At 47.7% G+C, this 13,517-nt stretch overlaps 1 protein-coding gene across 6 annotated transcripts in view; it reads right to left on the bottom strand.

The window, feature by feature from the left end:
• The window catches only part of MKL1 (megakaryoblastic leukemia (translocation) 1), a 170,996-nt gene that overhangs the window by 13,570 nt on the left and 143,909 nt on the right, over positions 1-13,517 (bottom strand). For all 6 annotated transcript variants that reach the window (XM_011369073.2, XM_023535928.1, XM_011369067.2 and 3 more), the window contains 3 exons: positions 5,370-5,425; positions 2,956-3,031; positions 1,889-2,050 (listed from right to left, as the gene is read on the bottom strand). In XM_011369073.2, the coding sequence (XP_011367375.1) occupies positions 1,889-2,050; positions 2,956-3,031; positions 5,370-5,425 (294 nt within the window). The remainder of the gene's footprint in view (positions 1-1,888; positions 2,051-2,955; positions 3,032-5,369; positions 5,426-13,517) is intronic.

The raw sequence follows: 13,517 nt of genomic DNA, 5'->3' as shown, positions 1-13,517 counted from the left end.
CCGCCCTCCCTTTGCCTTCTCCACTCACCTCCTGAACAAATGGACATCTGCTGTCACCACCTCCCTGCCTCCTACTCGCCCCTCAGTCCGCATGATCTACCTGTCGCTGGCACACGCTTCTTTCTCTCATGTCACCAGGGATTACCCTCATTGCCAAACCAAACTACTCCCAGTCATCGCACAAGCCATGTGCCTCCAGGCCACTGTGCCTGCTGTCCCCTATGCCTGGAATGTCCTTCCGTACTTCTCCATATGGCAAACTAATTCAACCTTCAGGTTGACCTCAAATGTGCCATGTCACCAGTGGTACTTCCCCAGCCCCTGCCGCCATCTCCATCCCTGAGTGAAGCCTGTCTCGGCCGAGCTGCCACTGCACTTGACACCTCCCTCCCCATTATTCTACGTCGTCCACTATGGCAACAGTCAGCTGATCTGTAATGAACGTTAGTGCTAACAGCAGCAGTCCTCTGTGAGTCTTCCCAGGCACCGAGGACGGAGCTGGGCCCTTTGTCCAGCAAGTTAGGTGATTCAGCCATGATTCACAGGGCCATGGCCTTTCTGCCACACAGTGCTGGCATCTGCTCAGGAGCCAGACTCAGAAATCACCTGTTTACACATCAGTCTTCACCTGTCAGATTGAATTCTTTGAGGGCAGCATCAGTTTGTTCATCTCTGTGACAGGATGTCACACAGAGCCTGGCATATTGCCAACTCTCGGCAAACATTTATTAGATTTTGGCTGGCTGAAGAGTCCAGAACCAAACTTGGCCCAAACACTGGCCTGTTACTAGGGCCTGTTGGGAATCTGGTGCGGATCTGGGCAGGAAAACACTGAGATGAGGTAGGATGAATGCCAGGGCGAAGCGGGGAATTAAAGGGCTGTCGGGGGCCACTGGTGAGCCAGGCGCCGGCACGGTGGCTGCTTTTCACATTGCTGCACTGCTGTGTGCAGGGCAGGTGAAGCCCTAAAACCCAGTCTCCTCTGACCAAGGGCTCCGGGCCCAACTTGCCACGCTTGGCGGTCTGCTCCTGTGGTTCCCTTTCCGTGCCCTGCCCAAAGATTTAACTCATACGGTGGGAGCAATCGAGCCTTGTTTCCCTGAAGGCACAGCTACCTCCTGAGGACAGTGATGCATGGCCCTGCTGGGGCTCAGGCCTTGGGCCCACTGCAGCAAAGGGGACATGTCTACACCAACAATTACCAAAGTCTAAGGGAAGTGCGTCCGTACACCTGACCAGGGCACGGGAGGCCGTGCACGTCCTGGACCGGCCCGCCCCCACCTCCTGTCGTCACACCTCTTCCAGCTCCAGAGCCACACAGCTCTCTCCTCTGTATGCGCTGTAGCTCCAACCTCGGCTGTCACGTCCTCTGAAACTGCGCTGTCAGTGCCGGGTTAGGGGTCCCTCTCTCTGGGGCCCCTCCAACACGGCTCTGGCCTCTGTCCTACGGCTGCCCAGTTACCTGCCTATATTCGCCCCTAGACGTGAGCTCCCTAAGAATGAGGGGCTTGGGTCTGCCTTGTGGGGCTATGGTCCCAGCACCTAGCACACTGATTGGATCAGTCATATTTGGAGAGTGAAGTATCTGTGGAAAGTGTCAGATTCAAAAAGAGATTTCGCTAAGAAGAAGAAACAGTAAGGTACAGGTTTCTAATTTCTGGCATCTCCGCACGTTCACACAAATCAACCCTGACGTCTACCTACCCTGTGATAGAAGAATAAGCCCCCAAGTTTCCAGAGATGAAAGTGGACAAAGGTCTTGCTCTTTAGTTATTTTGGCACGGGCTGATCCCTGTGGCCACTGGCACTGTCCCAGGCTGATATGACCTGTTTGCCAGGCTCTTGCCCTGCACCCCTCCCTCTGCATCCAGCCTGCAAGTCTCCTCACCGATGATGGCTTCTTTCAGGCTGGACTCCACAGGCAGGATGTTCTTCTCCACCAGCTCCATGGGGCCGGGCCTCTGTGCAATCTTCTCATTGAGGTCATCGGCCAGTCTGGCTCTCTTCAACTTCAACTGCTTGGCCTGGAGGGAAGGCTCAGCCGAGGTCTCTGCCCGTGGGAGAGAATGGAGTGCAGGAAGATGTAGGAATGGGCCTGGGTCAGCCCTGGGGAGTCCAGGGCATCTCCCTTTCCCTCTGGGGAAGGAGCAGAGACCATCAGAATGCAAAGCGCATCCCAGGCAGAGAAAGGTGGCCTGGCTTAACGTTTTACAAGGGCAGAAGAAGGGGCCTCCACTGTGGGCCTTGTGTAGTCACACACGACAGTGGCCGCCACACTCGGCTGGCCCAAAGGACTGTCTGAGGTGGAGCTAAAGAGCTGAAAGCAGCAGACCACAGAGCAGTCTACTCTCCCTCGAGCTCGCTGTGTCAGGGGGCAATCTGTCTCCCTGCTCTGGGCCTCAGTGTCTTTGTCTGTAAAACGTGGGGTTCAGACCAGGAAAGTTCTCTTCCAACCTCAAAGGTGGTTCAAAATCAAACAGTGTGAACAGATTCATACTGCTTCCAGCAGTCAAAACCTCTTCTTCATCAGACTGAGGAAAGCAGCACGTGCGGGGGGGGCCAGGCGGAGAACGTCTGTGAGCTTACTTGCGTATCACAGGTGTTCAAATAAATGCTGAGTGAGTGAGTGAGTGAAAAAGAGAAAGCAAACGCATTCTTAAACAATTCTGGAGGAAACGATTTTATATCAGAGGATGATGAGATCCAGGGCCACCACGTGGCCGCAGGAGAAAAGCGTTAATAAGCAAACCCAGCAGCATGTGATTGTGCTTCTTTGGGAATTCCCAAAAGCCAGTGGTGGTGACCACAGCACTGCTGCTTTACTGCGGTAAGGCTCTGGCTGACCCACTGCCACCCAAACGGCAGTGATGACAGAGAAGAAGAAATGTGGGTGGTGACGCGGTGAACGCACAGAGCAAGGCCTGAAGGTCAAAAAACGTCTCCATTCTAACACACCTTCCAAAATGTGCATCCTGACCAGCTCCGCTCTCTCTGGCCGGGAACGAATCTTCCGTTTCAGATAGTCCTCTGTCTGTCGAAAAAAAAAAAAACAAAAAACAAGCAGCTCTCAAGTCCAGGTCACAAGTTTATGGCATGGATGGGACCAGAAAAGCAGCTGTGCCTGCTGGTCACCTCTGAACCCCCCACGATCTCAGCTTGGAGCCTGCAGGGTTCCGAGGCAAGGGGAGGCTGCATTCACTTCCACCTGTACCTGCCAAGGGCACCAGCCGTCTGTCAAGACCACTGTCACTCTGAGGTTGGACTATTAATATGTTTTCTAAAAATCTATTAGTTTTACGATCATAAAAATAATATATGCTCATCAAAGAAAATCTGAAACATTACAAAGTAAAAAAACAATAAAAAATTTTCAATCATTCACTGTTAGCATTTTGGGATATTTGTTTCTAATCATTCTTCCATGCAGAAGATGAATTTAATTTTGCAGAGTTGTAATCATACCGAATATAATTTTATATTGTTTCAAACATTTTGCTATGATCTCACGAGCATTTTCTATTCAGTTTGAGCAACTGCCAAATTTTGATACTAATTTTGATATGTGGTGTCATAGCTCTAGTTCCTTAGAGTCTAATGTCCTCATTTCTGCATTTCTGAGACTCCAGGCAAACTAAACCATTTCCTCAGAAGTGGGTGTCCCAGAGACACCCACTGCCTGGCTCTCATGTTATCACGTATATGTGACTCCAGATCTGTCTGACTCCAGAATCTGTGCTCTTAACCTTTGCACCAGAATTTTTCAAACCACAGGTTAAGGCCATTAGCTGTTCAAGAGCAGCACAGGGTAGGATAGCACAAAGCAAGTGAGGACAAGGTAACGCAGGATAGGGTAGGATACAGTAGAAATAGAAAATAAAATACAGAGCATGCCACATGTAGTAAAGGTAGAGACCTGGCCCTGCGCTGCCCTGGCTCTTGCCTGCTGCCTGGGCTCCGACCATGCAGCCTGTGCCAGCCTTGGGTGGTACTGAGCTCTCCAGGAGATGGTTTAAAATGGCTGTGGCCTCTGGGTCTATCAGCCCAAATGCAGTGGACAGAAGAACTGCCCTGGCTGCTGAAGACGGTAGAACAGGTGTTAGACACCGCAGGTCTTCACGGACATCGGAGGGAGGTGTATTTTCTAAGTCATCTGAAGTTCTGAGCAGTGGCCAAGGCCAAGACAGAATACTGTACTGATTAAGAAAATACCTGAAGTCCACAGACCAAGGTTTTAGTCCCAGCTTTGCTCCTTACTAGCTGGACAAGTTAGTTAACCTCTCTTAGCTACAGTTATAAAAAGAAGATAGCAATATCTACTTCATAAAAGCCAGTGTGAGTATAAACAAAAAAAATGATACAATTTCACATATAAAAGTGCTCAATAACACAGCACTCCTAACTGGTTGACATCTACTCCAGAAGCAGTCCAGAAAACGGTGCCAAGCCTTACAAGTGGGCTGGGCGCTGGCAGGGGCCTTCCTTTCCTCCCCCACTGAATTCTCCAACACTCGCAGCACTAACAGCACGGTTACTGCCTTGGTTCCCGCTACCCATGACTGCATTCTTCCCATTCGCTTTAGGAATTAATCATGATTTTCCTTAGAACGTTAAAAAAAATTAAAAGACAGTAACAAAAGTCTTGGAGGTAAATATTCCAGACTCCGAAAGACCCGTAGGTCTTAGGGTTCATGGCCTGTGGCCCTCCCTTTGGGGAGGTTCTCTTCCCTTGTCCTTCACACTAAAGACCAAAGTGGAGGGGGTGGGAGGGGGAAGCATGTTTTGGTGACTTCCTCATCTCCGCCCACAATGGGCGACAGAATATCCCCAAGGGAACTGAAACCGAGGGGGACAGGCAGCAAGCCAGGTGCTACAGCATGAACCTGGGGTCGGAGGGGGGCCCGGCTTCTGCTCCCACTGCCTCGAGCGGACACATGGAGCCTGGTGAGGATGCCATCTGCTCGGCACGCCCATCCTGGGGGGCTGTGGCAGTGCAACCACCGACATGGAGGGGCCACTCGGCAAGCTTTTCCATGGCTGGTATTCATGTCCTAACAGCCACAAAAGGTTAAGTGAAATTAAAGATGGGAAAGTACTAAGTCTCCAAAGCAAGAGGAGGGAGGACCGGTGATCATTCCATTCATACCCTTACATGCAATGAAGGAGAAAACTCATTCTGATCACATTCCTTAGCGTCCTGTTGGGAGATGGCTGGGTGTGGGGATGAAGCAGAAAAGGCAGAGCTTTCTATCTGGAACTGTGAGGCTAAGGCCGGCCCTGGAGGCACGCTGGGCTGGAAGGAACATGACCAGCAATGCAAGGGGCTCTGACAGTGTTCTCTGGAGGTCCCTGAGAAAAACATGGTGCCTTACCCTGGCCCGCTCCAAGCTCCTTCTCTGTTCATGAAATGCAGCTGGACTTTTCAAAGCTGTTGGAAGAACAGTCATAAAAGAATTAGTTTATTAGTGAAGTGTCATGTCTACTGCTACAATTTACCATGGAGAAGGCATCTTAATTTTAGTAGTGCTATTGATAACACTATGATTCACTGAAATACTTTTTTAATTTCCCCATCACAATATTACCCCATTGAAATAATTTTGCTTACTTTGCTCCTAACAGGAGGAGTCACTGCCCTAAGCTTGGGCCCTATAAAGTGTACCCATGGAATATAACTTTAAAAAATATCCTGGACTCTTTCACTGGACTGTTAGCCACACAGTCCTCATTGATCCATCAGCCCTCCAAGAACAGCCACTGGGCCTCATCTTACGCTCGGGGAGATAGGGACACAGGAACATTGCATGTTGGGGCCGCCTGACTTCTTGAGTCTCATAAGGAATCACGAAGTGATCAAACTGTTTGAATAGGACAATTAAACCAAAAAGACATGTCCACTTGGGTGCCACTTCCTTCTTCACTTCAGCTGATATTAATAGTGTTGCTAAAATTAACTTGAATTTCATTCTAAGGACTAAAGGAACTTCACAGTGATTGTGTATGTTGGACCCTGGTGCACACACAAGAAGGGCTCACTCGCTGTAGCCCCTGTCAAGACCTCAGCTCTACACTGGACCACCACTGCCGGGACCAGAGCTCTCGATTCAGCCGACAATGCTCACAGTGAGGAAGACCGAAACAGGACCCTCTACCAACGTAGCGCCGTGAAGAGAATTCTGTGTCAAAAACGCGGCTACAGGGGCAAATGATGAGTTGGGACTCCCAGAGGATAAGAGGAGAAGAGGCCTGACTCGCTTCAAGAAAAGCAGGGCAATAAGAGATATTTACAAGACAGTGGTCAGTTTCACTTCTGCTGCCCTAGAATTTCAGAACAGCTGTGAAACTGTGTGAGGAGATAATTTCTGCTAGGCTGCTGGTTGTGGTAGGCGCGCGGGGTAAGAAGGTGCTAAAAGTAGCAGGAGCGCAGATAGGACCCTATCCTGCCTGGGCCTTTGTACTTCCTCCATCCCAACCCCAGGCAGGCTGGGCCTCAGCAACAGCAGTCCCAGAAGAAAGCTCCAAATATTCCAGGAGTGCTTATTTAAAACAATTTAAAAAAAAAATCTTAGCATAAAAAACTGGTTTTAAAAGATCAGCTGAGAGCCCACCCCATCTTCTAACAGCAGGGGGAGCTCTAGATTTAACAAATGATCTCTAAGAAAAACCAGCACAGGCTCCCTCCCCAACCTACCAGAACATTCCAGGGCACTATCGGGCTACCCCATCTCTGATCTGGGAAGGTCTGGGCAACTCAGTGGGTAAGGAGACAGCCCCTGCACCTGCTTCTACTGGGTAAGGCTGGTTCAACCTCAAAATCCGTTTCCAAAAGCCTCAACATGTAGGAATCTACTAGGCATGATGGGCCAGCAGGGAATGAACTCAGCCTTATTCTCTTGGAGAGCTTATCACATGGATGAGACAGTAACTACAAAGAATCAAAGAGAAAATTCATAGTGTCTGCCTCACCCCACCCCACTTCCTTTCCGCCTTTTCTCCACAGCATTCATCACAGCTGACATTCTTTACAATAATACCTATCTTATTTGTTTATTGTAAGCCTCCTACCATTAGGTGAAGCTCCATCAGGGCATGGCAGGGGTTTTGTCTATTTCTTTCATTTGTTAGTATCTCCAGTGCCTAGAATACCCAGCACATAATTTATTCAATGAATTAACAGGATTGTGCAGCTGACAGTCCAGTTAATGGGCTAGAATATTTTTTAAAGTTATATTCTATGGGTATACTTTATAAAGCCCAAGCTTAGGGAGGTGGCTCTTCTTATTAGGAACAAAATATACAAGTGATAGGAAAACTAGCGGATTCTGAGGTAGAGCTCTATAACTTTTATTTGAATAGCTAGAATTACGGCTCTCATCTGGGTTCAAAATTTCACAATAGTCCCAAACAGAAAATCAAGGCCTTTGTGTTCTTGTCCTGGTTCTACTGATTCCTACTGGTGTGACACAGGGTATGACTGTTTTTGGAGTCTCATTTTCTTCTTCTGTAGAGAATATGCCCACCACCCCACCCTCCGCCCCAGAACCCGTTCACGAATCAAATGAGAGGAAAAGCGCTCTGAAGCAAATGGTCCTGTCATCGGATGCAGTGATTGGGGTAAATCGTGGGTTCGACTCCCACAAAGGCCAGCTAGTTTCTGTGTTACAGCCACCTGTTACCAGTCTAAGACTCCAGCTGGCTCACTGCCTCAACAACCTACGTGGGCGATCCCAAGGCCTAAAGCACAAATCCAACTTTTGGAAAACCAGCTCACAAAGCACAGAATTTCTTGATGGAAGGGGAGTGTATCATCTTCATGTACAACAAGGATGATGTGCCACTAATGGGGATACGTGACAAGTGAACTGGCTGTAGAGTATATGACTTCCTGTTTGGTCCCACTGAGTTAAGGAAGCTTTCACGTAATAGCCAAGAAGAGACTGGTATTTATTTATTGAATGCCTGCTCATGTAGCAGACACTGTTCTAGATACTTTAATATGCCTAAGGATTTCATGTGGTCGGTAATATTTCATTGTACAGATAAGGACGGGCTCAGAAAGGGCAAGGAAGGCTAGCAAGTGGCAGAGTCAGGATTACAACCTAACTCCATCTCACTCTCAAGTCAGAGTTATTTCCACTACTACGGGTTGGTTTAACTTCTTCAAAAAGCAGAGAAGAATGACCCTATTGGATGGGGAGGCTTCGATTATCATGCTGCTTAGATACAGGGTTGAGTGCGAGCACGCACAGTACTGAGCACAAACAGATGTAAGGAGGGGTCGGAAGAGGGCTTCAAAGTGACTGCAAGCACAGAAAGCCATGGTTCGGGACTCAGGGCTGACCGTGGCACTGAAACGGGCCTCCTTCAGCATTGATACTAGGAGAAGAGCTGGGAAGGGACTGAAAATGCCAGACAAATTCATTAGCTGCTCAGGGCTTGCTCAAGAGACCAGAAATGAGGACCACAAGAAGAATTAAAGACAATAATTACCAATTCCAAAAGACAGACTCCTTCCTGTAAGGTGCTTCTCGGGTTCTTCTGGTGAGAGCCTAGAGCTGGGGCAGCCAGTGCTCACCGTACATTGAGGTGTGGGGTCAAGAGGGCACCCCTATGCGCGTCTAGCCAGCTTTGTTAAAAGCCATGGCTGTGGAGAGCAGGAGGAGATGTAGGGGTGAGAAAGGTAAACCCTGGGCTCTCCAAGTAGGAGCAAACGGCAGCCACCTTAGCTTCCGTGCTAAGGGAATGAGACACAAGAAGCCCAGCAAAGCGGATAATAGGTTTTAAGGCTTAGGCTTCTGCTAGTTAGGAAAAAATCCAAAAGGTTCAAAGTTAACCCATAAATGTGTGTCTGACGGGGAGGGCTGCATTCACTCGGACCTCCAACTCCCTGCTCCCGGCCGCCTCAATGGCACTGCCAGGGGAGCTAGAATAGCACCCACTCAGAAATCGCATTTTCCCCAGAAACTCCTAGAAGGCAGCCTCGGAAAGAGAAGCCCTCAAAGACCAATGCAAACCCCAGAGCTGTGCACGAAGTTCCTAAGAACATTTGTTTTCGGCGCTGGAGGGCAATCCTTGACCCTTGACGCCCATCTCCGGAAGTGGAGCCTGGGGAACACCTGTGTGAACTGGGAGGCAAGCAGCCCAGTCCTGAGAGGAAATGACCAAGCCCCCCATGGAGTCAAACGAGCAGAAGCGGCCTTGAGGTGCGGCGTTCTCGGTCACAGTTTCAGTTCAGGGAGTGGGTCCCACCCCTGGCTGGCTGTAACCACCAGTTCATATTCTGTTCCCTCTCCAGAACCCATTTTCTTTCTCCCCTTACATATTTGCTGCATTAAGTAAGTGAGGTCACTGTGAACTAAAGAGAGAAAATGTGTTTCAATTTTCTTTTTAAAAATATACAGTCATCCCTCAGCATCCATGGGGACTGGTTCCAGGACCCCCTCCCCTCTAGATACCGAGCTGTGTAGATGCTCAAGTCCCTTATATAAAATGCCGCAGTATTTGCATATAACCTACAGAGTCCTCCCTGATACTTTAAATCATCTCCAGATTACTTAAGACTTAATATAATGTAGATACCATATAAATAAATAGTTGTTATACTGTACTGTTTAGGGAATAATCATAAGAAAAAAAGTCTACATATTCAGTACAGATGAGCAACCACTGTAGGCCTCCCCACATAGTATACGTCAGCCACCTCGTAACGCTGCCTGCTGCCTCCCAGACATTTCCACCTGAGCTGAATTCACAGATGCGGAACCTACAGATATGGAAGGCCGACTGCACTGCTGCCCTGTCCCAAGGGGGAGCTCAGCACTGCTCAGTGTGTGTACAGGCTTCCCGGCTGACAACGCAGGAGCACTGGGATCGCGCGCTCTTGATCTAGCACTGAGGAGTAAGTATGAGGACCCTTAAAAGCCAGCCTGTCACCTTCCACCCCCAGCCCCAGATTCAATTAAACATGAAGGCAAGTGAAAGTCTAGAATCCACGGAGCAGTTCTGGGAACGGATCTCAGCAAGGGATGACAGCAAGTAACCACCAAGACTTGTTTCCTCATCATTGTCATTAAGAAATATTTATTAGGTGCCTGGGTCTGAATGAATGTTACTTTATTCGGTGCTGACATAAAATAATGGTTCTCACTCACAATAACATACTATGCCAGAAGCTCACCATCACTTTTGTATTCAGAGGAACTCAGAGGCTAGGGAAACGGGACAGCTCACAGAGGGCAACGGAGTGCCATGTCCAAAGGGCCCTCCCTTCAGGTGAGCCTGCTGCATCTCTTTTTCCCCTGGAGAAGCAGAGGGCGTATGCACAGGCCATCATGGGGGCTGTGTGTGGGTATGGGAACAAACATACTTAGCAACCCAGGCAGGAAACTAGAAACCTATCCATCCATCCTCCATCCCTCCATCCCTCCACCCTTCCCTCCCTCCTTCCCTCCCTCCATCCATTCATCCATCCAACAGTTCTTAAGTAACTACAGTAAGTCTTCACTTACCGTCATCAATAGGTTCTGCAACTTTAAGCAAAACCACATATAATGAAACCAATTTTACCACAGGCTAATTGACGTAAACAAGAGTTAAGTTCCAATGGCATCTCGTCAACATTATAACGAACTGACGATGAGCGGGTCAACGTTATTGGAGGACCCCTTGTACTAGGCTAATTACTGAGAATGACAACAAAGATGGCATCCCAGCCCTCAAAGGCAGCGCATGGTCTGGTTAGGGGAAAAGGCAAATAATTACAAGATGGAAATACAATTTTTTAGTGCTACAGTAATTTAAAGTGCTACATAGGACAGAAGAGGCAAAATTCAGCCTGAGGAAAGAGCGAGTGAAGTATCTGGGTAGATTTTACTGAGAAAATCGAAATGAACAGAATAGAAACACCACAGGCAGAAAAAGAAGGGAGCCGGGCAGTCATCTAAGGCTGAGGAAGGGCAAGAGCAGGAAGGTATGAGAGCACAAGTTCAAAGGACTGGAAGTGGCCTGACATGGTTGGACCAAGGCGTTCAAGTGGGGCAGTGAGGCTGGAAGTGGAGGCAGGGCCCAGCGCCCAGCACATGAGGAGCTTTAAGGTGCGACTGTAGGGACCTCTACATCTGGGAAGACAGAGCAGACAGACTTTTCTCTATTCCTCCCACTAAGTACAACTAAAAACTCTGCGTGATATATATAAAACAAACATAAGTAGGTTTTGAAAAGTGGGGAAAAGAAGGCAGACTGGCTAGGGACTTGGGGACCCGAAGAATGACACAATGGTGAGTTCTCTGGGTCTACATCCCAGACTTGGAGTCGAACAGGTCAGCAACCTGGAAATGCCAATGGAGATGGGCAAGAAAGCCCCAACAAAACCCTCTCTCACTAGCCAGAGGACCAGGAAAAGGGCAGCCTACCAAGACAGAAAACTTTCAGACAATAGCTGTTCTATTCCAGCCAGACGCCACAGAAAAAAAGTGGCCCCATTCCCACCAGGAAAGGTGGAAAGGCCAAGTGGGGAGTCTAGCCTTCCATCCTTGTAAGGCTGTAAAGAAGCACCCCAATACCTCTGCCCGGGTGGTGACAAAGAAAGCCAAGTAGGAAGCTGGGGCTTTCATTCCCGTCAGCCAGTTATATGCACCCCACCCCCCAAAGGATAAGCAGAGACCAAGCGGGGAGCCTGGCCTTACACCGCCCACCTAGCGGTAATGAGGCACTCTTCCCGCTCCCTGCTCAAGTGGTGTCAGGAGAGGGCTGGTGAGGAGTCAAGACTTTCACCATGGCTAGTGATAAGAAGGTCACCCTCACCCACAAAAAATCTAACAGCATGTCATCAAAGCCCTGGAAGGAGAGGAAAAAGAAGGTAGGTTGAAAAAGTACTTAGAGAAATAAATGGCTGAAAACTCCCCAAATCTGGCATGAGACTAAGTCTGCAGATTCTGAAATCTATAGATTCAAGAAGCTGAGCAAACCCCAAACAAGATAAACCCAAAGAAATTCATGCCAGGAAAAATCATAATTAAACTTTTGAAAACTAAAGACAAAGAAAAAACTTGACAACAGCCAGAGGAAAGAAGTTTGAATGATAGCGGATTTCTTGTCAGAAACCATGGAGGGCCAGAAGGAAGTGACAAATTTTTCAGGTGTTATTAAGAATTGCATCTTGAGATCGATGTGCAGCCACCACATTAACCAGAGAAGTGACATAATCGGGACTGCATGGAAGGGGTTGGTGGAGGTATTTTCACCCCCTGCTTGCACTCATGGGCTCTTCTTCCAATGCCCCCTTTAAGCTTTAATTTGTCAACCCCCGCAAATGCCGAACGAGCAAATAATGAACAGCCCTATAACTCTGACCTAGATTCACCAGTTATCTTTTAGACATTTTTATCTCTCTCATTTGCATACAGGCATGCACACATTTTTTTCTTCTGGAATCACTTGGAAGTAAATTGCAGATAATGACCACAACATTTCATCCCTAAATTCTTCAGTGTGCATTTCCTAAGAATAAGGACATTCTCTTACATAATTAAAATGCCTTTATCATACCTAAGAAAATGAACATTAACTTAATAATATAAACTAATTTATAGCCCATATTTGAATTTCCTCAACTGCCCTCAAAATGTCTTTCATAACTGTTTGGATCCCCACCCCCCAATCCAAGATTTAAGCAAGTCATTTACTACATTTGGTTGTTGTCTCTTCAGTCACGATCTAGAACAATATTCCTACCTTTTCTGTTTTTCATGACACTGAATTAAGTATCTGAGCCAGTTGTCTTGCAGAAAGAATGTACTATATTTTAAATCCATTTCCTCACGATTAGATTTAGTTTAAACCTTTCTGGCAAGAAGAGTACATAAGTGATGTGTATTTAATATTAGGAGGCACATAATATCATATTGTCCAACCACTGACAGAACTAAAAGTTTGAAAGGTGACATCAGAGCCTTTCATCCTTTGTAATTAATATGTAATCTGTGGGGTAACATTTTGAGGCCATGTGAAAATCCTGTTCCCTAACCACTATTTACCTAATGGTTTTAGCGTCTACTGATGATCCCTGACTGATATCAATTATTACACTGGGAACTGCAAAATAATGAGAATTGCATTTTTACAAGATCACTCTAGTAGTACTCAAGAGGCCATTCAGAAGAACAAAATGGAGTGCCTGGGGGAATGGCTGTGCCGTTAACACTCCCAGACAGGGGTACAAGAGGAGCAAGCTTGGGACAGGGTGGGAGAGCCTGTGTTCAGTTTGGGGCATGCTGAATACGAGCTGACTGTGAGACATCCTATTAAGAGATGTGCACGTGGGGGCTGTGTGTATACAAGGTGTGCATGCATATACATATGTACATGTGAGTGAGAGCATCTAGGGATAATGTGATACAACATGTAGAGAAAGAAGAAATACTTACCAGGCTGAATCTTAAGGGAATCCCAGAATTTACGCACAGGTGATGAAGAGAGCCCAGCAAAGCTGTTATCAGGAATAAGCTTCAAGAAAAAGGACG

Source organism: Pteropus vampyrus, unplaced genomic scaffold (assembly GCF_000151845.1).
Source record: "Pteropus vampyrus isolate Shadow unplaced genomic scaffold, Pvam_2.0 Scaffold145, whole genome shotgun sequence".
In the NCBI taxonomy this organism is placed as follows: Eukaryota; Metazoa; Chordata; class Mammalia; order Chiroptera; family Pteropodidae; genus Pteropus; species Pteropus vampyrus.
This window is presented reverse-complemented; position numbering and strand designations above follow the sequence as displayed.